The sequence below is a fragment of the Choloepus didactylus genome, chromosome 5 (assembly GCF_015220235.1).
Source record: "Choloepus didactylus isolate mChoDid1 chromosome 5, mChoDid1.pri, whole genome shotgun sequence".
Classification (NCBI taxonomy): Eukaryota; Metazoa; Chordata; class Mammalia; order Pilosa; family Megalonychidae; genus Choloepus; species Choloepus didactylus.
In genome coordinates, this window is record NC_051311.1 from 120,180,045 (window position 1) to 120,206,557 (window position 26,513).

At 34.4% G+C, this 26,513-nt stretch overlaps 1 protein-coding gene across 3 annotated transcripts in view; it reads right to left on the reverse strand.

The window, feature by feature from the left end:
* Nucleotides 1-5,733: 5,733 nt before the first annotated feature.
* The window catches only part of THSD7A (thrombospondin type 1 domain containing 7A), a 454,120-nt gene continuing 433,340 nt past the window's right edge, over nucleotides 5,734-26,513 (reverse strand). For all 3 annotated transcript variants that reach the window (XM_037836795.1, XM_037836794.1, XM_037836796.1), the window contains exons 23-28: nucleotides 23,136-23,309; nucleotides 18,729-18,824; nucleotides 15,373-15,455; nucleotides 14,812-15,022; nucleotides 11,781-11,868; nucleotides 5,734-11,144 (exon numbers count right to left, since the gene is read on the reverse strand). In XM_037836795.1, coding sequence (XP_037692723.1) covers nucleotides 11,060-11,144; nucleotides 11,781-11,868; nucleotides 14,812-15,022; nucleotides 15,373-15,455; nucleotides 18,729-18,824; nucleotides 23,136-23,309 — 737 coding nt within the window. In that variant the 3' untranslated portion in view covers nucleotides 5,734-11,059. The remainder of the gene's footprint in view (nucleotides 11,145-11,780; nucleotides 11,869-14,811; nucleotides 15,023-15,372; nucleotides 15,456-18,728; nucleotides 18,825-23,135; nucleotides 23,310-26,513) is intronic.

Consider the following 26,513-nt stretch of genomic DNA (forward strand, 5'->3'; position numbering starts at 1 on the left):
CTCAGTCAAGGCTGTCCTTTTTCTGTTGTGCTTCTGAGCTTGATATTGCTTGTCTAAGGATTACAGTGGGGGCTATTTCCCCACTGAGTGACCCATTGTTATTCTTTGGCAGGATGCTCCTATTCACGTTAGATTCATGATACCATTCTATAATAAGCAAGCACCTTCTCCCTTTTGGGGGCTTTGCACATGTTGTTCTCCCTGCCTGCAAACTCTGTTTCTCTTACTCCTTGCTTCCTTCATGGCTCTGCTCAAATGTGCCCACATTGGAGGGACCTGCTCCTCCACTCTCTAGCACTCCCTTTCACTTCACCCTACTTTACTTTTCTCCATGGCATTTTTCATTGACCAACATATTAATTTTCCTTATTTCTTTATCTCTGTCCCCAGGAGTCTTGTCTTTTTTCTTTTCTGCTCTATCTTCAGAGCCTTGAGTGGTGCCTGCCACACCAATAAGTATTACTGAATAAATGAAGTCCCTGGGTAGAGAGTTATGCATCAAAGGCTGCTTCCTGTATTAAATGGAAACTTACATCACCTCTTGTAATCTATGTAGGAGAATGTTTCAGACATCTCATTAACCAAGTGGCTTTCTAATTCTCTCAACTGTCTGCAATTCCCTCTATAATGTAATAGAAACATGGTTTGCCAGCAGTTATATCAATGAAGCAATTGGGAAATGTTAGGACTCAGTCTTTTCATGTGGTCAATGACATTCTCATTACACTTGCCCTTGGATTGACCAGTAATATTGGGTTCCTGGTATTGTTCAATTTCCCTACCCAGCCCTGGATGGGGATAAAAGTTTCTGATGTATTTGTTCTTCTGATTCTTCACAACCAAGTTCTAACAGTGTTTCAGAAGATACATAGCAATAATCCAATTCGATAAACATTTGTTCCATTGTTTTCCAGAGGCCCGATTCACATTTTTGGAGATATTTTTCCTTACTTATTTTATTGCCCTAAAAAATTGAGGCTGGAGATCCAATCAGAGACAATTATCAGTTTTCTCTGCTTGGAAGTTGATATTTTATGTATTTTTAAATACAGATAAACTGCAAACATTTCACTCTTTATCTGGTAAGTGCCAACCACTACAGTTGGAAAGGAGACTTTTTCCCCAGCTGCTCTCCCAAATGTTGCAGAAACCTTTCTTTTCACTTCATTAAATTTAACTTCAGGCAATTGCTAAAACATGCAAGATAATTATTTTTTATTATTACTTTGGCACTTCCAAAGTTCAGTCTCACATTAGCAATATTGAGCTTGAGGGTTTCAAAGTTTGTGTGTGTATGTGTTTAAGGTTATTTCAGAAGATAGGCACATAGGCAGAGAATATACACATTCCAAAATAACAAATATTTACTATTACTTTTCCTGATATTTATACTGAAGGGTCCTCAATTGTAACTGCTTTTTTTAAGTTGGCTTTACAAGTGCATGATTAAGAGGATATATTTTTGAGCTTCCAAGTGCATCATAAGTCTTGATTCTTAATTTTCAGTCAATGTTTGTAACATTTAAAATAAATGGTTTGAAGACCACTTGTAAAGCATAATTAAGAAATGCTTTGTGAATATGTATGCTGTGATTTCTTGCTAATTTTTGTCTATTACCAGTTGTGACAAAGGCAGAAATAAGAGGCATAGACAGGATATTGTATAGAATTCTGTGTTATGTATGCCCCATAATTTATTTATTGAAACTTTCATTATTTATGGCCATTTATGTTGCTTCCATACTTTTGCTACAACAGACATGATATAATGAATATCCTTATATTGTATCATTGTGTACATTCTTTATATCTATCATTCATCTAGCTACTCTATCCATACATGCACACAAACACAATTATAGTGTGAACACACATGCATGTATACATTGTTTATCATCTCTCTCATCTATTATCTATCACCATCATCTCATTCATCTATTTATCATCTGTATCTATATATTTCTTTCTTTCTATCATCATCCCTCTATCCCTATATCTCTATATCTCTATTTCTATCTCTGTTATGTTCAATTCCTAGCAGTGAAATTACTAAGTCAGAGGACATGTTCATTTTTAATTTAAAAAAAAAACAGTCCACATTGCCCTTCATTTGAGCCAATTAATACTTACCCTACAAGGAAAAAAAAATAGTCTCTTTCCTTATATTATGTGCCAAGATAGTGAATTGTCAAACTCTTTATTTCCCATCTGCTGGCACTGTTTTACATAGTATGTCTTTACCTGTGAATAAGCATGAGAATCTTTTTCATATGGTCAAAGCCATTCATATTTCCTTCTCTGTTTTTTTGTCCCTGTTCCTATATTGTACCAGAAAGTGAAATAGTACCTTCATTAGTGGTTTTGGTACCTCCTTAGTTTCCTTTTTTTTCCTTCACACTTTATAATTACTCTTACTCATTGGGGCAACCTGAACAATATGCAGGATCTGATAACTGTCAGAGGTAGTTACTGCTCTTATGGACCAGTGGAATGTGCTATGTGTGGAGTTGTAGTCTGAGTAAGGTAATATACCAATTTATTGTTGTGTCTGTTTTGATTATGATCCCATAAGCACTGTTAAATATTTCCAGCAAGTGAGTGTTGATTTTTGAAAGTGAATATGATGCCTGTTATAAAGGGAATTGAATCAAAAAGCTCTTTGGTCTTTATTGTTAAACAAATGTTACCAGGATCATTTTGCAATATGCATTTATGTCATGATCACTACCAGACATTGCGTTGCTCTGTCATTTTTTGTGCTTCATTATAGCAGAGGTTTTAAGTAGATTTTCCTATGGATTCTTACATATAATACATTAGAATACATGAATATACAAAAATTAATTTCCTTATAGTTTATAAGAGTCTGTTTTGAAAGCATCAAATCAAAATCTTGCCCACTACACCTCCTTCTACAGTCAAGATACTGTCTTCTTGATTTAATGTTTTACAAATTCATTTTCTCTATAGATAGCAAGGTAGAGCCATCAGAAAAAAAGACTTGTAACCCTTTGGCAAAGAACTAGTAAAAAGAGATGAACGTAAAAAATTCGTCCAGCAGACAAATATTATAAATGACTGAATCTTTCATAAAGATAAATTGTGAAAGTGTACAGTTATACATCAGCTGTCAGGGTAGCAGCTGGAGGGTCACTAGGGATGTGGTTTGACAGGGTTTTCACTTATAATCACTGTGCTTATGAAAGGCTGGGACACAGGACCCCACCTAAGTTGTTTGCTTTCTCCTTCATATCACTTTCTGGATTTATCAGCTTATGCTGATTTTGATATTCTTTTTACTTCTCAAGGAAATCAAGACTATTGTTTCTATAAGGAGTGGTTTTCAAAAGGTCTGTTAATATAGTTGCATGATTGCTTATTATGCCCCTGTATTGGTCCAAACTGATTTATGGGGCTTTGGGAAGCACCTTGAATCATCCCTTTACTCTGTTCTTTTCATGTTATTTCTACTTTAAAGAAAATAGTATATAATTTGATTATTACTAATGCCATAAATTAAATTAATTTAGTTTAAGACAGAATAGGAGAGTCAGTCTGCCTTTGTATCTGGCAAGAAGAGCTTCTTAGAAATTTGTTATTGCCCTTTTCTTAATCAGTCCCTTTTCCTCATTTTCCAGTACTCATGCTCCCTCACCAGCACCCACTGGGATTTCCCATGCAGTTAATTTAAAATCGGGAGTAAGCTATAGTAGAATTCTCTCTTTTGCAAAATCCGTTTTCAATATAACATCCCAAATCCCATAGGCCTAGTTACTTCAGCTGTCACTCCTATACAATGCCAGGCTCAGTCACTACCGCTTTTATTTCTCCAACTGCTGTGTTACCATTACCGTTCTGTCCATGTCACAACACTCTGTCCTCTGACATGTTTAGGTTAACATTCTTCTGGCAAGCGAAGTGAATATAGAGTGTGTTCATGTTGATGGAGTACTGGCTACTTTAAGCTTTGGATGAATTAGTTGGCCTCTTAACCCTAGTGGCTTCTTTGTAATTGCTCTATTTATCTTTAACCACTTTTTGTCCCTAAACTCTGAAGTTCACTAAATATTTTGTTCCTTTATTCACCCAACAAGAATTCATTGTGCTTTCTTTGTATTGGACATCATTCCAGGCCTACGGGATAAAATAGCAGGTGCCATAAGGGGGAAAAAAAATAAAGGGCAGGAGGATCGAGGTACAAGGACAAGGAAGGCTTCTTGGAGGAGGTGACATTTGAGCAGCGACCCGCATGAAGTAAGGGTGCATATATGCCAGCATTGAGGGGAAGAGTGTTGCAGTAGGAGGGAACAATAAAGGCAAGGCTCTGAGGAAAGTATGCAGTTTTCATAAAAGGCCTGGGATCCAGCTTCATCATTCCCATGTGACACTGACCAGGGGTTGGCGTGGAGAGGTGTTAGTGTGTTCAGGAGCTAGTGTGGACAGAGACACACACAGGCTGGGGGATGTGGAGATGGCAGGGGCATTGTGGGAGCATCTCTGCCTGGAAGAATAAAATAGATTGTGGGAAAATAGAGTCCAGTAAGCTCTTTTTTATTTACTGAAAAATTAAAATCTGTTGAGCGATGCAAAATTGACAACCATACTGGCATCACCAGAATTACCATTTGAAAATTGTGTGTAACAGATGATCAAATCCAAGTAGCTTACCCATATATGAAAAGATGAAAAGTTGCTCATATTTGCTAGTCAAGTAAATGAAAACAATGAGGGATTGCTGTTTTGTTTCAGCCTGGAATAGGACCTTTTCATAACTGAAATTGTGACCAAAAAGCTCGAAGATTGGCTTTAGATAATGCCAAGGGGAGGCAAGGGGAACTTTACAGTGTTTGAAAACAGTAATAGGAAAACAAAATGAAGTGGTTTCTCAATTATACCTATTAAATTTGTCCCATTTCCCACCCCCCTCCTCCCTACAACATCATGTTTATAGAATTATACGGTAAAGGAGAAAAATGTTGGCAGGATACATAACAGATTGTCAACTTGAGTTGCCTGGGTGGGAGATGCTATGGAAGAAGGTAGAAAGGGGAAAAGGAAGTCACCTGAAAAAAAAAGAAGATAAAGATTGCGGTATCAGACAGCATGTCTGCATTTACACATTTTGTTTGTACAAAGATCTTTTCTAGTATTGACACTGATGAGAACTGTAAATTGAAGTGCATGTTGACTATTCTTTAGAATAGATTCAGAATTTACTGAAAAGCATCACTAATCACTAGGGACTCAGAAGAAGCAAATACAGAGTATAGACCAGTCATGTTCATATTTGTGCTTGCAGGACACAAATTGGAGCTGCAAAACAAAAAATAGAGTAAGCAATTTGGCACAAATGTTCAGATATTTAGAAACAGCTGGGTGACATATTTTAAAAAGTTCGTTTAGATTCAGTTGTAATGAACAGTAAAGAAAATAAAGGGATTGCAAATTACCTTTTTCAGGCGTTGAAAGACAGCTACAGGTTTGGAGTGGTTCAAATTCTAATGGCTTAAAGGGTTCCCTATTTAGTTGTATTTTAGCAAACAGCTATTTCCGAGGATGTTTTTAACTGCAAACTACTCTGGTGTTAATTTCCTAATTTATGCATCCCTTCCTGGATTTGCCAATTTGTGCCTCCTGCCTGGTTTTGGCGTTTGGTCTTGTATTGGTAGAACTGGTAGAAGGAAAGGAAGAGACCTGCCTTCTGACCAAGGTGAAGAGCTACACTCTGTTCTGTTTTTTTTTTTTTTTTTCCCTTAACAATCCTCTGCTTCTTTGCTTGAAAGAGGCCCAGGGAAAGGACAAAGAAGTAATAAGTGAATTTGGGTATTCACTGAAAAAAAATATTTTTTACCCAACTTTGACTAGCAAATGATGCAAATTAAAACACAGATACACATGATTAGAATGAAAATGATTTCCTTGTTTATATTTGTCAGCAATATAGTTATTTACAAATAACCCATATGAAAATGTAAAAAAACGTATTACATCTTCACATGCCATCTGTATTAACTGAGTAAAGCTTAGTGACATTATTTGCAAATCTGTAGTTAATTGTACGTAGACATTTTGTGCATAAAAAAGAAATGTACATAATTTAAAATAAAATTACATTACACAATTTACAAAGTAATATTAACAAATTTCTTACACAGCTGCCTCCTTATGAAACAAAATAAATATTCAAGTAATTAAATTAACCAAAATACACATTTATGGGATTATAACTTACAAAAAGATTGCAAATTTAATAAAGTAATATTTTTCTATAACAGATAATGATCTCTTCAAATCTGTGCTAGAAATGGAGAGGAAAAAGTACCAGAAAGGGAATTATAGTGTTTACTTTCTAAAAATAAACACTAATAGATTCCTGAAAATAGTTGAGAAAATTTCATTGTAGGTCAAGTAGGTAATCTAGAAACTATTGCTTAAAACAAAACAAAACAAAACAAAAAACTAAACACAATAATGAAACTGACACTTGATTATATTCTAAAGATACTAGAAATTTTTGATCACTGAAAACATGACTCCCACAAACTAAAACTCTTCATATACTGCCTATTTTAAGATCTGGCTTGGTAGAAGTATGAAAAAAATATTTCTACCAATTTCCTCTTTTACTAATGTGGATATAACCATTTTTCAGTGTCCCTGCTAGATACTGAACTGCAAAACAACCTTGTAATAAAAAAGGCCAGGCCCACATTCCAGATTACAGGTGTCTGAAATCTGTGCTGCAGCCACGGCCATCTGAGTGTAGGACTGGGTGGGACTGTTACTGCCAGAACAGGTGACTGTTTTACCTCTCACATCTAAACTGTATCCAGGAAAGATCACACTCTGACAAGATTCCTCAAAGATTCATTTGTGAACTGCTCTCCTTTCAAGACCCTCAACCTTAGAGGGGAAATAGAGTAAGAAACACTTGTATTTGGTAACCCAGGTTACTTTAGTGTTTGGAATTTACAGAGAGTGGGCTCTAGATCATTGGGGAAGCATGATTCTTGTGAACCTGTTCAAATCTCAAATTTGGCGTAGAATGGGCTCTCCTTTATTGAGAGGTGCGGGCTTCCCTCACTGTCGGGGAGGATGGGAAGTGAACAAAGACACCAGGTGGGGGTGAGAGGAGTAGGCAGCTGAGGGGATAGTACTGAAGCAAGTAGAAATGGAGATTTTTATAGAAAAGGTCTCTTTTTTAGGGCATAAATCTCCCACATCTTTTCCTTTCCCCTTTTCTAGTTCTTTCACCAGTACATTTCTATTGAAATTGAAATGTTCCTTCTAAGTGATGTTTTGACTCCTACAGGAAGGAACTACAGGTTTTCTTTCTTTTTTTTTCCTTAGTAAAAATTTGGGCATATTTAGAGAAAGGTGGTTCTGAGGGGAGTAGGCAAGATTAGCGCTTACAAGAACAGTGAGAGATCAGGCAGAGAAATTCACCATAAATAACCAAGCACACAGGGAGTTAGAAGAGGTAGAGAAATTCGTGAGAGGTGCCACATGCTTCCTTTAAGAATTGTTCGCTAAGTGACTTGATCCTGAAAATAGGGAAAAACCAAACGCCTAACAGCAGGGTCTCAGACACATACGTCATGTGAGGATCACACTAACCACACTTGAAAACATACCTAGAGTAGAGGGCAATGTGTTTAAGTGCTACCTTTGCTCATTAAGTACATCTTTCCTCTTTTAAATGTTTCAGGTATACTTGTATATAAAAGTCATTATTAATTTTTTACAGTGCCTAGCAGTGTCTTGCATGTAATAATTCAATAAATATTTGTCTTTTTAAAGTAAATTGTGCTTTGTAATAAGTAATTAAAAGCATGCTTTTATGTACTGCTTTTCAAGTTAGTCTTAGCTACACTGTAGTGTCCTCAAAAAGCCTTTGAAATAAGTTAATACACAGCATTAGGTCTTGATGAATGAATAAATCAACCTTTTACAAGCAAGATCAGTTATGCTACTTTTGTATGGTTTATACTGAAACAGTCCAACAAAATAGTATAATATGGTGTCAATATTTTATTTTCAATCAAATTAACTGTCAGTCTTAAAAAACAGTGGTTCTAAATCTTTTGGGGGCCAGACACCATTTTGGCAAGGCAAAAATGTTAATAGACAAGTTACTACTGTATTCCCTTCCTGAATTCTTAGAATGAACAGGAAGAATAAGGTTTTTGATGAAATTCCAGTTAAGTATTTAACTCATTAATTAATTCATGCCAGGAGCAAAAGTAAGGCAATTTTCACATTATAAACACAAAAGAGTTAACTCCCATTTGTCCAAAATAGCCAGCTAGCAACACATTTCCCTCCTTTCACTTTTCTAGCAAGAGAAATCACCATGAACTTCAAATATGTTCCCTAGTGTTAGGGTACATTGAACTTAATCTTCTTCATGTATATAGTGCTACAAAATGTGAACCATTTATGAATAAAATTACCTTTATTTTCATAAAATTTTATAATTTTTGATCTATTTAATTTTTTTACTTCTGAATTAACGACATTTACCTTCTGAATTAATGACATTTGACAATTTTTTAAATTTGGCTTTAGTAGTAACAATATTGTATTCTAGTCAACAATTTCAGAATTGTTAGGCATTGGATGCAATTCATAAGGCATTAGCTGGATTCTTCAAGTAACTATAAAATTCTCAACCATTTTGGACAAATGGAGTTTATTTTATTCAAAGAGATCAACTTGAGGATTATCTAGAAGATCCCTGAGTACTTATATTGACAATTACAGCTTTAGAGTAACAATATCCTTTTTTGCCTCCCTCTTGACTAAAATTGATAATATGGATTTTGTTTTCAGGATTTCCCTTGTTTAACTCCTTGGTTTAAAGTAGAATTCTCATCTTCCTGATTCCTGTCTGCTTTGAAGTGATTTACATTGCCTAACAAACACAGTGGATATAGAATAATATTGAAATATATAGAATTATTTTCATTTTGGTGATAATGTCACTCTAACCTGATGTCTTTTGTAATCTTTGCAAATACTCCAATGAACAGTAGGGGGAGTTCAAACTCTTGTATGAAGGTAACATCCCTTATACTCCATACCATTCAGCATACAGCTAAGATAAAGTAGCTTTTTATACCATTTTTAAAAGACCTGACAACCTGATGTCATCCCTCCCCCCGAGGTGGTTTTAGTAATTGTTGCCTGAAAAATGGTATTGCTTTTCACTGGCACCTTTTGAATTTTTCATTCATATGAAATAAGTCTGCCAAGTGAGAAATTGTTCTGTGCAATTCCAGGGTTAAATCTGTGAAAAATATAGCTGTTTACATTACAGCATAAATCTAATGACTGCTTTTCACCTTTGAAATTAAGCACTGATCACAGTCAGAGGGTAAATGAATGAAAACTCAGGAGGACACAATGGGGTGTTAGTATTGAAATACACTCTAGACCAGAGATCAGCAAACTGTGGCTCCCCAAATATGGCCTGTTGGTTGTTTTTGTAAGGACTTACTGGAACACAGCCACGTTCACGCTCAGTTGTCTATGTTTGGTGTACTGCCTATGGCTGTGTCGGAGGCGGTGAGAAGTTGTGGCCTAGACCTGGCTGAAAATATTTACTATTTGGTCATTTACAGAAAAAGCTTACCACCACTGGTCTAGATATTTAATGGAGCCCTGGATCAAAGATTTATTCTTCTCTTTTTAAAATTTCAGTTTTTGAAATCATACATTAAAAAGACTTTCAAATTTTATCAGTGAGAAAGACAAAAACTATGGAATTTTAAATACAACATTTGATTTGAAACTGGGAAATCAAATCAGAGAGAAAGAAAAATCAAGACAATTTTGATTTCTTTTAGTTACGAAAATCACTATTACATTATTTTCTCCATCTTCTCAAAATTATAAAGACAACCAGCTCCTTTTTTTCTTTTCTTTTCTTTTTTTTTAACAAAGATAACAAATATAAAAATCTAGTCATAAACAGCCTTAAAGTACAATTAAAAGCCAACTGGAGGGATCCACCTTTTAGAGGGTTAATGGGTTAAGGACTTCCACACTTAATACTGCCATGTTGCCAATGTCACAGTGGCTACAGCAACGGGGAGAAGTGTATGCAGCAGATATAATAGCCGATTCCATCCTGTCACCATCCAAACTGAACTCTACTCTCTTCAGGGTACGGGAACTTGCAAAGGTTTCCATGACACTCTTAGCACAGACGTCTTCATCCCATATGAAAAGAGGCAGTTTCTATGGCAATACTGGTTAAGTGCCTATCATGCTGCACTAATATAGTGCAAAAATGTGCCTTCCATGTAGCAAAACGATGCAGGCAACCAGTTTGAAAATTAGGAAAGTAGAAACATATTATATTAACACAAGCAAATTAGTTTTCCAGATAATAACCACTATAAAATACTGAACTTGAGGACTCTTTCTTCTAAGATACTAGTACCTGTCCAGCATTCGTACTTTGGAGGAATGACGTCTTATAAAAGAGTCTTTGCCTCTGAAATGCAGGTCGATAAGTGCTACCATCAACCATCAAGATGCTGAATTTATTCAGTGGAGTTTTTGCTCAGCTTAGAGCTAATCTCTCATTTAGCATTCAAATTGCTCATTAACAAGTATATAATCTGAAATAATGTGTGCCATTCAGTTGAGTATACATGTTGTTATGCTTGACTATGTTGTAGAGATCTTGGAAATAACCCTTCATGCTAAAAAGTTACTATGGGTTAACACTGCAGACAGTCTTGCATCAGATGCCTAAACGGCCAATTGTACCACTATATTTTTAGAGATGAAAGTGGTTTTTCAGTTGGTAGATTTCAGGAAAGATCAGACTCTCTCAGATTGCAGCACGTATTCAACTAAATCTAGAATTTTTATGTGGTATCCTCTTGAATATCCGTGGAGGCACTATGATTTTCACTTTTCTTTATGATGGTCTTTTAAAAAGTTAAAATGCATTTTAATCGATACAGTTTGAATACCTTTGTTGCCTTTGTATATCTATTACATATTCAGAAAGCCGAAACTGTTTGTTTCCAGAAAAATTTATATTTTACATATCTGCATCCCCATCATAGGCTAAGGTTAAAGGTTTCAGTCGGTTGTTTTGCCTTCTTTGGGGTTTCTTTGGCTTTTTGCTGAAAAAAAATCATTGAAAAATTGGGAGAAAAAATCTTTAATTGTAAAGTTCATCATTTTAAATGAAAAACTAATCTAAACAAATTGATATATCTACATGGCCTAAATTCAACTGTAGAAAACCCTTCAAATGTTTTATTATCCTGTGAAAGATAAATTATCCAAATGGAAGTCCTTCACTTCTAAACAAAGGAAGGAACATGACAGTACAATAATTTACATTTGGCCAGAAACCTTTATAAATAATACATAATTTATAAATAATAAATGTTTAAAGAGATATTTGAATAAGATTGGAAGTTACTACCCTATCTTCCTCCAGTAATAATTCAATAGAAAAAAATCTCAGTTCAGTGTCAACAATACAAAGGAACATTCTCTTGTAAAAACAAGGAGAACATACTTCTGAAGATGACTTGGAGGGATCCCAGTTCATTTTCCGAAAGTAAGGGGCTCAGATTTGGTAGTGTTAGACCAGCTAAGATTAAAGCTCTGTTCATGGAGAACTTCAGGTTAACACTAAATAAATGGAGAATACTCAAGACATTTGCTTTTCCTGTGCTATAATCATTGAAAATGTTTTGTATGGAATAGATTGCATGTCTCCTTAGATTTTGAAATATTTAAACACTCACCAAGCTAGATAGATCATGGAGATGATAAAGATGAGTAATACAAATGCCCCAGCAGCTACACCATAAACCCAGGTCTTTAGTCTCCCATCTAAGAAGAATGGATATTAGATATTAGTCTGGTACACAGATGAGTCTTTAACTATGACCAATGACTAGTCACAACCAACCAAGCCTTTCAAAACCCAAAATGCATTATTGTGTAGTTACAGTTGATGATTAATGCAAAACTGCTATTATGCATTAGATCCTGCTTCATTAAAGAGAAAAAATGTTTGGGTTTAGATTTCATGGTAGTTTAAATTTCTTCTGCTGCTTTTCTGAACTTCACTTAAAATTCAGTGTATGTAGACTGATATAAAAATTTTGTCCTCAGATTTTCATTCTATTTTTAGAATGGCAAATATAAGAACAGAGAAATAATGCAATTTCAAGAAAATACTACAACCTGAGGTTGATGCACACAGATTTTGGAACATAAACATTGCCATTTTAACATTTTTGTTCCAGAGGAAATGAAGGTGAATAAATATAACAGTTTTGGAATTAATAATCTTTGATCTAGACCACACTGACAGTGTGCTTTAAAATTGGCTTGATAATATCATTTGCAAAATTAACCATGTTTGATTAACATTTAAAAGGATCTCTAAACCTTCTCTCTTACATGGGATCAGATATGGGATCAGATATGACAGGAATTTTTCTAGTTTAGTTTTCTGGTCTTTTTCTCTTTGAATTTCTCAGTTTTATGTTCTGATGGCACTTTGTTCTAATGGAATTGCCTAACTTAATTTGATTCAAAAATCATGACCTCAGTAAGGATTAGAAAAAAGAAAAAACCTTTCTGGGATAAAGAAGGGGACATCTAGTAAGATCTAAATATTTACATCTTGTCTAGATTTATACAGCTTTCTAAGGGTATCCAGTCAGAATTAAGAACTCTACTGAAGCAGACAAAATGTTACCAACATGTTAACAATTATTTATATTGAGCTTTATTTTTCTCACAGAATACATTCTTTACTCAGATGTTTCAAAAAGATTATTTTGAGTCAAGCTGAAGATGAATACAGTAGATGTACTTTCTTCTCCTATTATTCTTATAAATGCACATATTTAGAGGTATTTCCAACCATGAAAATCTTTGCTTCTAAATGTTCAGAATCTATTCTAAGGGAGCAGCAAGAAGTCATTGGACAATTAGATACTCTACAATTCCCAAAATATGTATTTTGGAAATTAAGTAACACTGGCATTTGTAAAATTTCCAGAAAATATCATGCTGTCATGTTTTCAGAAACCAAAGGGCAATATACATTATCCTAAGATTAGCTGATGTTTCACCAGGTTTAATAAAACCAATTAGTTATTTTTCATAGAAAATGTGTGATGCTTACAATTTATAGTAATCAGTAGTACAACAGAAATTATATTAATAGAAATTATATTAATATCAGACCTAAGGATTCAGTAGATACCAATATATACTTTTTTCTAGAGAAATTTAATGGGCAGTTCACCCAATTCTAGGTCTGTTTCTCACACATTTTAACATTTATATTCTGTTGCATACATACAATTAAACATTTGATATTAGTGTTAAAATTATAGATTGGGCAAACAGACACTAAATATTTTCTTTTTTTATTTCAAAGCTGAGTTTAAAATCAACTGATTTTTCAGCCCTCAGAATTCTTAGACAAATATTTTTTAGATTTTTAAAACCAAAGAACAAGGTCTGATATGTAATTTTTCAGAAGATCCACCTTTTAAAATACATTGAAATAGTCATTTTAGAGAAACTATGTATTAAATTAAATAGCAATAATATTCTCATCTTTTAAAAACTGGTTTTGATGTGAGGAGACCTATTTGGTTTCTTGGTCAAGGTAAAAACTGCTAACGTCTGTTTGCTGGTCCACTGTCTTGAACACTGAGAGGAGAAGAGTTTCCCAAGCTTACACAGACAAGTCACCTTTCCAAAAGAAATTGTCTTTTCAGCTAAAAGCTTAATGAAGTCAGGGATCACATGGTTAAAAGCTAATCACTCAAATATTGAAAGGAAGGTCTATTGACTTAATACATTAAAAATAGAGATGAAATAGAGATGTTCTTGCAATGCAAATGCCTTCCTTCTGTTCATATGTTTCTAACAGAGTTTTACACCAGTCTATGCCTGGCTCAACCTGGCGCTTTCCTTTGGTCATGAACAAGTAATTCCTCCAGAGTGTGGGAAAAGCAGCCATAATCTTAGCTGACACGTAGCCCTCGTTGCACATTTTCTAGCATCAGCTTTGCTCTAGGGATGACTATATGGTCAAATTCAGTTAAGAGAAAGTGTATGCAGAATAGGGAAGGACATTTTATCCAGCCTTCAAGTTTTTGCTTGTATTGGACCCAAGTCCATTACTTGATACATCAAGAGCTGCCTGTTTAATAGGACAGAGTTCTGGTCAGCCTCAAGTTTCGATTGATTGTCCCATCCGGATGGGAAGACTGGGTCCTTGCTCCCTGTGGGTCTGGTGCTAGTAATGATTCTGAGTATTTGAGTGTGCCTAAGGGATGATAAAAATTGGTCTGGCAACCAAATGGCCCTGGAGCCAGACTGCATGATTTATGTTCCTATTTTAGGTTCAAGTACTCTCTGTGGTTAAATTAAAAATTATTGAGTGTGTTATAGTCTTATTTGTTCCAGTTCTGAATGACAATGTACTTTTCTCTTAATTAATATTTTAATCATCAGATTTCTTTGTTCAATGTGAAATAACATACTTAAAAATTTAGGACCAGGATGGATATAAATAATATCAATCCTGCAACTTTTCCCAGAAGAAAGCAATTTCATTTCTCTGAAATATGAACATGAGCACTTTTCATAAAAACAGTAAAAAAAAAAAAAAAAAGACAATATAAGAATAAATGAGAATAGATAAAATAATAAAATGATCGCTCATTTTTTTTTAATCCTTTGCATTGGCTAAATGTATAAGCAAAGAATTCTCCCTCCTTCAATACTGTCTAATCACATCACCTGGCCCAAATGGCTGTAGAAACCAGGTCCTTCCCCGTCCTGTTGGGTTACTGGAGGATTGGGTTGGATGTACTGCTCGACTGGTTTTCACATCTCCTTTTTTGTCCTCCACTGTGGGTATCACCACCACGGGGATAAGTGTGCACTGATCAAGTGTACCATCAGATGACATGACTTCAGTGTACCCTTCTTCACAACTGCATGTTCTTGTCTGCAGGAGAACCGGGGGATTTATATTTGCATGTAAGGTTGCAAGCATAACCACCCAGAGCCGACATGAAGAGAAGGCTTTAAGGAAATGTTTTTGGGAATTTACTACATGTGATTTCTATCTTAATTACATAAAAAGGGACACACTTTTAGTATTATATCCCCCAAAAATTATTTTTAATTGTAAAAGCAAGTGCCTTCCTTTAGAATTGTTTATACTGATAAAAAGAGAGGTCTAAAAATAGAATTTTTGCACCTTAAGACCTGCTGCTTTTGGGATGGATTGCACAAGAGATAGTGGGGTGATGAATGATGAAGCTGGCTTGTCATCCCTGATGAATTAGCACGTACCTCGCTGCAGTATGAGTGGGGTTGACTACACAACGGGTTACAGGACCTGTCAGCATCCGGCTGGTGCACCACCAGGCAGCCCCCTGCAGGACAGAAAACATGTTGACAACTCGCATCTCTTGCTATAGTGAAAATACACGGTGTAGAGTTGTCTTTGGATACTCAACTGCTTTGGTGATCCCATGGATTTTTCTGATGGTTAAACTGAAATATTTGATTAATCCTAATCATTTAGGAATTTGAGGCTTGTCTTACCCACACAAGACAGCATGTGCCTGGTACTTGGTTGCTGCTAAGTAAACATTTGTTGATAGGATGATTTTACAGTTGCTATTCTGAAAACACTAATTGCACACAAACTATTTCTGTCAGTACTTCCAGAGGCCATATCCAGCAATTAAAAAGCTGATTTAATCTTCTTTTAAAGTTAAAATTCTTTCTTGGCTATTCAAAGCAATGGTTTTCATTGTCCCTTTGAGAGATGACTCTTATCTACCACATAAGGGTATTTTTTATCTACCACATAAGGGTATTTTTTATATATACATAACACAGTTTCTTTTTGGAATAAGTCACTAAGCTGCTAGTTCAGGGTTTTTTTTTGAGATAGAAAGGAAAAATATAGTTACTAAAGGGTGTGTGTACTATTGTTTTAATTTGATATTGCAGCTCTCTGTCCCTCTTCTTTCTTCCTTGTTTTCAGATATCTGTGCATATGTTATAAGTGAAGTTTTGGTGTAAGAACATATGTCATATAGAAACATTATTGGTGATATGGAAGGAACACCTAAATTTCAAACTATACTCATTCAGTTTAACAGAATTTTAGCAAAGTTTCTCCTTCATTTGTGAAATTGATGATCCTCTGAATTTAATCAAAAGTTACTATTGCTAATTCTTTGCCTTATCTCTCAATATTACAAACATAAAATACTCAGAAAAATCGTTACAGAAAAGCAGTCATTGCAAAGCAATTGCAGTTTAATGTCCATACTGAAGTTATAATAATTAAACACATGAAAAAGGAAACCAACTTCTTGAGTTTCTTATAAGGCCAACCATTCATAAAATTAAAGCAATTGATCAAGGAGAGTAATATACTTTACATGCTTATTTCTCATTAAGAATTTCGTGTCTCCTAAAAGATGGAAGAAGAATGTATACAGAGTTTATCACAAATCTTTTACAATTTCTTTTTCTTTTTTTTTTTTTGGGGGGCATCAAACAGCATTAGAAAGAACAGTACACTGGATACTTTCTGTATGGTAAAGAAATTAAAAATATGATTTTCACAGGAAAGCCTTTTGAAATTTGATTTTCCTTTGCAGTGGGGAATAGCCCAAATTGCAGTGGGAAAATAGCTTTTATAATACGTATAAGAGGCAGGAAAATATTATTTACATTCATTCTTGGGGGTAAAAAAAACATTGTGAACTAATAGGCCCTTCTGGGGAAGCTGTAAAATAGTTATAAAAAAGAGTGTAGACATTCATTTCCAAGTTGAGTGGATAACCCCTATAATCCCTTCTGGTTCAGAAAGCCTATGCTTCCCTGCCCAGGGTTCACCAGATACCTCCTGTGGTATGGTTGGGACAGATTTTTCTCCCAGAAAATAATACTGTAACAGAGCAGAGGGTTTCCTGGTAGATGTCTTTTATTTGTTATATATGTAGCCACTGGGAGTTGCTATTATCAGGGATTTCTTGATACAGCTACTAATGGAGACAATTATATCTTCACAAGAATACAATTTGACATTCTGCTCCAGCTTTCACAGAAGGAAATAAGTAATTAAGTTTGAATAAATCCAGGTAATTTAAAGTTCAATATAAAAATTGATGCTTTTCCAAAAGCATATTGATCCTTGCTCCTGTTATCTTATTATATATATTAAAGCTAACTTTATAAATGGGCATGACTCAGAAGCACCCAAATGCACATTACTTTGTGTCCCTATAAGAGGGTCAAAGCAATGGCAGCCAGCCAGCAGGTCCCTCTGAGGAGTTATTGTCGATATTCATGCTGCTGCTACAATAACGATATTTTTATCAATCTATGCTATAGGAATAAGTTGTTTAAAGGTGATGCATTAGATCTTTGGGTCCATGTATTTGAGGTTGGGGTTCAGCTTCTGACCTTTGTTTCTAGGAAATTTGTTTACTAAACATCTGGCACCAAAGTCAATTCCCCCTTCAGTGAGTCCGAGTCCTTAGGATCCCCTGTGTTTTCTGGATTTTGATTAGGAATCTTTCAGTAGGTGCAAATTAGAGTAGTTCTCTGGGTGCATATTTGGGTCAAAGAACAGTCACAAATTTTCTTCCTTTTGGTTTCCTATTTGGATGTATAATGGTGGGGTGGGGCCCTAGTAGAGATGCTCTCTTGGGTTGAGATTTACCACCAGGGTCTTTCCTATTTTGTGCATGGCCATTTATTATTGTTTTATTATACATTTAATCAGTAAAAAAATCTCAAAACCATAGATTTCTGGATGTGAGCAAGGTATCTGGATTTGTAGAAACATACTTTCTTGGTGATATTTTTGGTCTGCAACAAATTGCTTTCAAGGCACAGATGCAGTATTTTAAAAGAAAGTATTGAGTTATTAATTAATAAATAATACTTCTAGTAAATACAATTGGAAATTATGTACTTATACTAATGCTTTATTAGAGTTAGATAGTATTTTAATTAAGTTCTAGTGGTGATTTTATTTGAAACATTATAAAGTCAAAGATTTGCCATCAATTACCAGACAATTTAAGTGCAGGTGTCATGAATCCTGACCTTGTGCTTTATACTAAAATATTACTTTTTTTTCCTCATTATTTTCTTTAACCAATTACACATTGTCAGGTCTGGGCCCTGGGCCCCTCCCCCATCTCCCTGTTTTGCAAAACCAGGCTGCAGATCAGATCATGCCTCAGGTTGCCGCCCCCTCCCTTTCCCCATTTTCACACCACTTTCTTTGTTCTCGTCCGTCACTGCCCCCATCCTTTCCCTCACAAGTTTATTCCCTCCCCCTTCACCTCTCCTGTTCAAATGCACAAACCAGGCATTGCCAAAGTTACAAAATAAACTAGGCGTAACCGCCTATTGGCCAAAGTTCACATACCTTACACCTTGTAACCTCCTGATTGGCAAAAAGTCCTATAAAAAGAAATCCCACCACCTGACTGCGCGCTTTCCCCTCCGAGCAGCCTTTCTGGGGGTGGGCGCCGCCTTGAGGCTTCTCTCAAGTAAAACTTTTCTTTAATATCTGCCCATTTGGCTTTGTTGCCTGTCTTTCGAACCAAACTACCTTTTACATATATCTTTTAAGAAGACCTTCAAAGAACAAAGGGAAATCTGAGGTTTACCTGTCACATTTACGCCATCGGACCTTTGGCACCAGACTGTTCGGGAAGAACCCTTCCAAGCGCCAGCCATCCATTTATACTCGTAGCACTGGCCGTCTGTGGGGACACGATGAACATTGACAGAAGCATTTTCTTACCCAGAAGGACAATTACAGAGATAGTGTATTAGGAAAATATTTATGAACAACTGAAAAGTGAGTCAAACGTCAACTTATCCTCCTTAAGCCGCTATTCAGATGTTAGCGTTACAGACACACACCTAAACCCGGGTTGATTTTCTGTGCTGCCATACTACCAGATGTAAACCTAGATTTTAATTTACTTTTTTTTTTAATATTATGAAATATCAAACATATAGACAATTTTAGAGAATAACTTAAACATATTCAATTACCCATCATGCAATTTTAACACATATTACCATTTAGCTGTATTTGCTTTAGTTTTCTTTTACTCGTTGTTGAATAAAACATAACAGATAAGGTTGATATCCTGTTATATTCCTTCCTGATTTGGCCTCCCCTCTTGTCTGTCTAGCAACATACACTATTCTGAAGATGATGCATGCTTTCTTGTGCTATGTTTTCTTTCTTTACAATAAAATACGCACCCATTAAGAATATATAGCATTATTTCAGCAGTCTAAAATAAAAAAGTATCATACTCTATTATGAAAATTAGTCAACATTACAGATGAAATAGTTCTATGTGATTTATGTACATATAGGTAATTCATTTTAGCGGCCACATAGAATTCCATTGTACTAAATACCACAATTTATCTACTTCCTCTGAAGGACTTTTAGATTGTTTTCAGCTTTTGCTATTACAGCAGTGCCTCAATTGGCCAACCTTGTGCACATCCCGTGCTTCTCTAAGGTAAAATCTAGAAGTGAAATTTCCAGGTGTCACAGTATGGATAGCTGAAACTTTATTAAAGACTGCTAAACTTTCCCCAAAGGGTGACAGTTTACACACCCACCAGTGGTGGATAAAGGTTACCTAAACCCTCACCAACATTTATAATGGCCATATGTTAAATTTTTTTGTCAGTCTCATGGGTATGGAAAGCTATCTCGTCATTATAAATTGCAGTTCTTAGATTACTAAGGATGTTAAACATTTGAAAAAATGTTTTTGGCCATTCAGATTTCCTTTTATGTAAATTGCTTATGTATATATATTTGGCCTTTTATTTTTTGTATTGTAATCTACACTTTTTCTCATTGAATTGTGGGAAATCTTTTTTCTAGAGTAGTGATTTTCAAAATATGATCCAAGGAGGTCTTATGAGGATTTCCCCTTGTTAACTTCTTATCTCTGTAAGGCTGGCTGGCCTTCATATACAGAAATTAAAATACTGCATACACAAGCAGAGAAGGGGCTCCAGCCAGACATCAAAATCACTGTTCTCATTAACTATTTTGCTTTTGTTTTGGAAAACAGTTACTCTTCAGGAAATGTATTATTTATTGTACAATAAAATTGGTTTACTGTTATTGTAAATCAATTATTAATATTTTAAAATTTTCTTTCTGCTCATTTTTAATATCAGTTCATCCACCAGGAAAGTTGCTATTAAAATTTATTTTGATAGATATAACTCACAAATGAAAAGCATTTTTGAGGTTCTCCATAATTATAAGACTGTAAAATTGTCTTGGAACATAAAGTTTAAGATTACTGTTCTAAACACCAATCCTTCAAAAGTAGTATGCTTCACAAATATCTTTTCTAGGTCATTGTAAATTCTGATACGTTATACTTTTAAGTCAGCTGTACAGTAAAAGAGATCATAAAGTTATAGGACAATCCACAATCTTTTCCATTTTCATTTGTCCTTTTGGTGTCACATTTAGGAAATCTCTACCTTGAGTTCATAAAAATATTCTCCCATATTTTCTTTAAATGTTTCATGCTTTTGCTCTTCACATTTAGGTATTCAATCTGTCTGGAATTTAGTTTTTTAAAGGGTATGAAGGAAAGATAGTTTATGTAGATAACTTGCCTCAACATTATTTATCTGTCAACTTACCACTGACTTTCCCTAAGATTCCCTATTCCATTCCATTTGTCTAATTTTATTCTTGATCAAGTGCTCTTTTTAATTACTAATGTTTTAGAGCAAATCTTTATAAAGCCATCTAAGTCCCTCCTCATATTTTCGCATTTTTTCTTAAACATTTGTGCTCTTCCTGGTCTTTAATCACTGCATATTAATTTTAGGATCAGTTTCTCAGGTTTTCTTAGTATACTATTCAGAATGCATAGAGTTTGTAGATAAATTTTTGAAAATTTTATATGAACATGGTCTATTTCACCAATGTTGTGTGTCCTCTAATTTTTCCATACACATCTTTCATCTTTGTTGCTAGATTTATTTTTACTTGTAGTTATATTTTTTTCTAATTAAATTTTATAATTGTGTCTTGCTGGTACAAGACTATTTTTTGTATATTGGTTTGAACTGTATTATGTTGAACTCTTTTTTCAAATATTTGTTTATACATTCTCTTGAATTTCTTCAGGTGGGAAATCATAAATGTGCATGGTGATTTTCTTTCTTCCTTTTCAATTATTAAACTTCTGAGTAGGCTTAGGCTAGAACTTTCTTTACTAGGTTGGAAAGAAATGGCAATAGGGGGCATTCCTTGATGGCAAGGAAATACCTCTGATGTTCCCTCATAGATTGTGAAGTTTACTCTAAATTTGGTAGCCATCCTTTATTGTGTAAGGGGATTTTATTCTAGTTTAAGTTTGAATTGTATAAGTATCTTTTAAAAAAATGATAGGCATTTTTTGGTATTTCTCAAATGAATTACAATTAGTTATAATAATTTCTATTAAATTGTCAATTTTTTCAGCTAATATTTATTGACCTCTATGTCAAAATATTTGATGTGGTTTATTGTCTGGGTTTTTATTGATTAGTTTTACTGACAAGGTTATACTATCTTAGGAGTTGGGGAGAAAATACTCCTTTTGTAATTCAACTTTGTTTTATTTTCTTACAATTTCACATCAATAGGAATTTTCTTTAAATTTTGGTATCAAAATTAAAACCATTTTGTGTGTATGCATATGTGAGTACATATTTCATAAGTGATTGGAATTTTTAGTCATTATAGAGTCCATGGGTTAGGTTCTCTATTACTCCTTGATAAATTATAAAAACATGTAAGTTTTCACATCAATTAGCAAAAATTATTCACAGATTTATATTTTTCTAATTTTCTTCATTGGTTTTGCCATGAGGTTTTCTATTTTGGTCAAAAAACACAAGCTATTGGTTTTGTTGATTATCTCCTTCAATTTGTACTTACCTGTTTTGGTTACATTCTATTTCCTTTTTTTTTTTTTAAACTTTCCTCCTATCCTATATACGCATTTTAGACTTTGTTTCCCTCTAAGTACTTTTTTGCTGTACCTCACAGAATTTTTAATACGTAATGCTCTAGAAATATGGTTTTCAGGTTTTACTCCTGTGTGAATGCAAGGAATTTCTTTTGCAATCATTATCATTGATCTCTAATTTTACTTTATTGTCATATTGGGGTGAACAATTCTTTCTTTCCTTGGTAATTTTTCATTTTTTGTAACCCCTGACCTTTCTCTATTCCTTTATGTCAGAATATCTTTTTGTCTGGTAATTTGGGAAGATTAAACTGTGTGGGTGGATAATTCTAACTCTAGAGTTGAGTTGTCTGGTCCATTTGGATTTACTTGTTAGTGTTCTCCTCCAATATTACAAGCATTTTATGCTTTTTATCCAACTTTTCAGTTAAAATGGTGATACTTTTGGCCTCTATTTGCCATTTATATGTCATACTAATTAATTGTTTCACACAAGTAGAGGTGCACATTCTCCACTAAATATCAGTTATTTTGTTTTCATTGAGACTTCCTCTGTGTTCCTAAATTAAGACATTTTAATGTTCTGTGGTATTTAAAAATATATATTTGCCTAGCTTGGGTTCAGGGTTCTATATGTGTGTTTATACACACATGCTCTATGTCAAATTTAGATTAAATTTATTAATCCTCACCAATGATTTATCAATTTCTGAGAATATTAGACTCTAAAATTTTACTGTCAATTTTTAATTTTTCATTAATTCTGTCTTGATTTAAAAGCTCTGAAGATATTGTTAGATGTATACATGATTAGGATTGTTATATGTGTACAAATAATGTGCTCCTATGTCAGCTCTACTTAGCTCATAAAAACTAGGAAACATTTTAATAATATTGTATGTCTAATTTATGAAGGGTGGCAGGATTTTTCTTCCTCTAAATCTTTACAATTCAGTATCAGACCCTCAAAATCAGTTCTATCACATTCAAATGAGATCTTGGCAAATTTGCTTAACAGAAAATTCTGTAAATTCCACGAACTGCAGCACTCACCATCACATGATCTTGTTTCTAACATCTGCTCTGGGCACAGATGCTGATTCTCTAGTTCCTGTATAATCACTGCTCTGGATCGGACCTGTATTCCACCAAAACCAAGGTCGTCCCCATTCACACAGGTCAGCTGACACAGGCTCCACCAGGACCATTCCTTCAAATAACAGTCACCTGGAAAACACAGGTTCGCAGTTTATACTCTTATCCATTGACAATAGTGAGCTAGACAGCCATTTAAAACCTAACCCCACTGAGCAATGTTTGTAGGTATGCCAGTTCATTTATAATAAGATTTAGGTAAGTATTTAATATCTGAAAGTATGTATGTAGTTATATAAATTTGTGTTAGTATTGTCATTTTTTCAGTGGCTATTACTGGGTATAGACCATCTGCTGAATGATATCAAATGCAACACTATGGCTTGATGGGAGCTTGTCTGTCTATTATAGTTTCCCTCCTCTTCAGACACAACAAATTTGATATAAACTTATCACTATCCTTGTGATCATCGCAAACGGATTTATTAAGCTCTTGGCACTCTTCAAAGAAAACCAAAATATACTTGGAGCTTGTCTTCTAGGTAGTCATAATTTTATAAAGAGCTTGAAGTTCAAGGCTGAGAAAGTTGGTATTTATGCTTATTCCTGTTTCTTCTGAGAGGAGTGGAGGTGGGTGAATAATGTGAACAGCTGCTGTAGACCACCATTTCCTCTGTTCTACATCTTCAGTCATCCTCTTTATCAATTATTGAAGAATTATATATATGTAAAAAGCTCATGTATCATAAATGCATGGCTAGCTTGAATTTTCAAAATCTGATTATATATAACTCCGAAATTAAGAGCCAGAACATTCCTAGAACCTCAGAAACATACCTCATGTTATATAAATGGAATCATACCACATGTACTTTTGCTTCTTTCACTTATTTAGGTTTGTTTGTGAGATCCACATATTTTTATGTAGTTCTAATCTGTTAATTCGTATTCCTGTACTTTATTCCATTGTGCGAATATGCCACAATTTTAGATATCCATTCTACTCTTGATGGGCATGGGGGAAGTTGTAAGTCTTCACTGCGAGTATTGCTGCTATGAACATTTTAGAACAAGTCTTTTGGTGAAAGTATATATGCATTTCAATTGGGTGCTTGAAGTAAAATTTCTAGGCCATAGTGTATCTATATGTTCAATATCTTCAACCATTTTGAGGTCAGGAAAGTTTAATGAAATATATAACTTTCCCATATATATTCATGCTTCAGATTCTTCAAGACTGGCGGCTGATTACTTTAGCAGGAAAGCAACTCCTGAAGGTGGAGTGGTTTTTTTTTTTTTTTTAAAGTAAGAGTGATAGAATGGAGAAAGTATTTGTGATTATTTTTGGACCTGAAAGACAGTGTTGAATCTAGGAAATTATCAGAAGTTCTAACTTGGTGATACTATCCAGAGGATATAGTAAATTACAATAGATACAAATCCATCCTAGATTCTTATTATAACTTTAATTATTACAGACATATCATACAAATGATTCATATTGCCTTATCCTGAAGACTATATTTGCATAAAGTTGCTTGGAGGTCTAATGAAAAAACTTTTTGTGCTTACACTGAGAAATCATGTTAAGACATAAATTACCAACTAAAAAGTGGAGTGATTTTTTGGAGAGCTTTATTAGAGTATGCTACTTTTAGGTTCCTCAATTTTTAAATATGCAGAAAAGTTTCCCCATCAATATCAATGTGATATAACTTTACCTCACTACTCTAGACTGTAGAAATAAAAATGTAACCTTTTTAATACAGTGTAATTGTAACAAATTTCTTACAAAACTAAATAATTTTTTTAATGATTGGTGTGAATTATATAATTTTCACCCCAAAGTAATTTGTCAGACTTCAAAGATTTAATAACCGCAAATGAGTCAGGCATTGCAGTAAACATATTTTTAATACCAGTGTAATAAAAATTGTTACCTTATGCCTGCCAAAGATATGGCAAGCAAGTATATGAAATGCATTTCCTAATTCAGTATTCTATTCTTTAAAGCTTATTAGCTCACAGATTGCTAGCTTTCAAAACCCATCATTAGGGAAAACTATATAAGGAAAAACCTACAAGACCTAAGATTTGGTGCAGACCTGAGAAGAGAAACATGAGGCATAAATGGAAGAATTAATAAATCGGTCTTCATCAAAATTAAAAACCTTTCCTCTGCAAAAGACACTGTTCAGAGGATGAAAAGACAACTTACAGACTGGGAGAAAATATTTGTCAACATCTGACAAAGGACTAGTATCTAGAATATTTAAAGAACTCGTTATAAATCAACAGTTAAAAACAATCCATATGGAAAATGGGCAAAAATAATGACAAGGATAGATGGATGGCAAATAAGCACATGAAAAGAAAGCGGTATCGCAACACATCTAAGTAGCTAACATTAAAAAAATATTGACAATGCCAGATGCTGGTGAGGATGTGAATAAACAGGATCGATCACATTGCTGGTGGGAATGTAAGATGGTACAGATACTTTGATAGTTTTTAAAAATCTAAACTGATAATTATCAGCCCAGTAATGATACTCCTGGGCATTTATCCCAGAGAAATAAAAACTATGTCCGGAGAAAAACCTACATAGGGATGTTCACAGCAGCTTTATTTGTACTATTCTCAAACTGTGATACAGCCATACTGTGGATGAAAGAACAGATGGTTAACATATTTAACAACTTAGGTAGATCTCAAGAACCTAGCACTGAGTAAAAAAAAAAAGAAGCCAACCTCAAAAGTTCTCATATTACATGATTACATTTATATTATAATCTCAAAACAAAATTATAGAGATGGAGAGAAGAATAGTGGTTGCCAGGAGTTAGGGGTGTTTGTGTGGTGTATGGTGGGTGTGCTATAAAGGAATAGCATGAGGGAGACTTTTGTGATGTGAAGGTTCTCACTATCTTGTGGTTGGGTTTAGATGAATTTATACATGCATGTTAGGCAAAGTTGAGTGTGACATTCCTCCACTTAAAATATCCTCTTTTCCCTTTTTAGCAAAATTAATAAGGACTTTAGGCTTCAATTGTAATGTTCATGGTGCTTCAAATTTTCACTTGGGTCTGTCCTCATCTACAGGCTCTGCCAATTTAAAACCTTTTCCAGCATGCTAAATTTCTTGCAATATTGATTAGGTTTTTTCCTACTCTTTCCTAAATCTTTTGAACTTCACTACTATGACAGTGGAAAGAAGACAGACATGTCACTTACCCCAGTGTAACTTTTTACCTTTCTCTGGCCTCTCTTTATAGGGAATCGTAGCTCAAGTGGTGCACACTGATGTTCACAGTGGCATTATTCGCAATTGCCAAG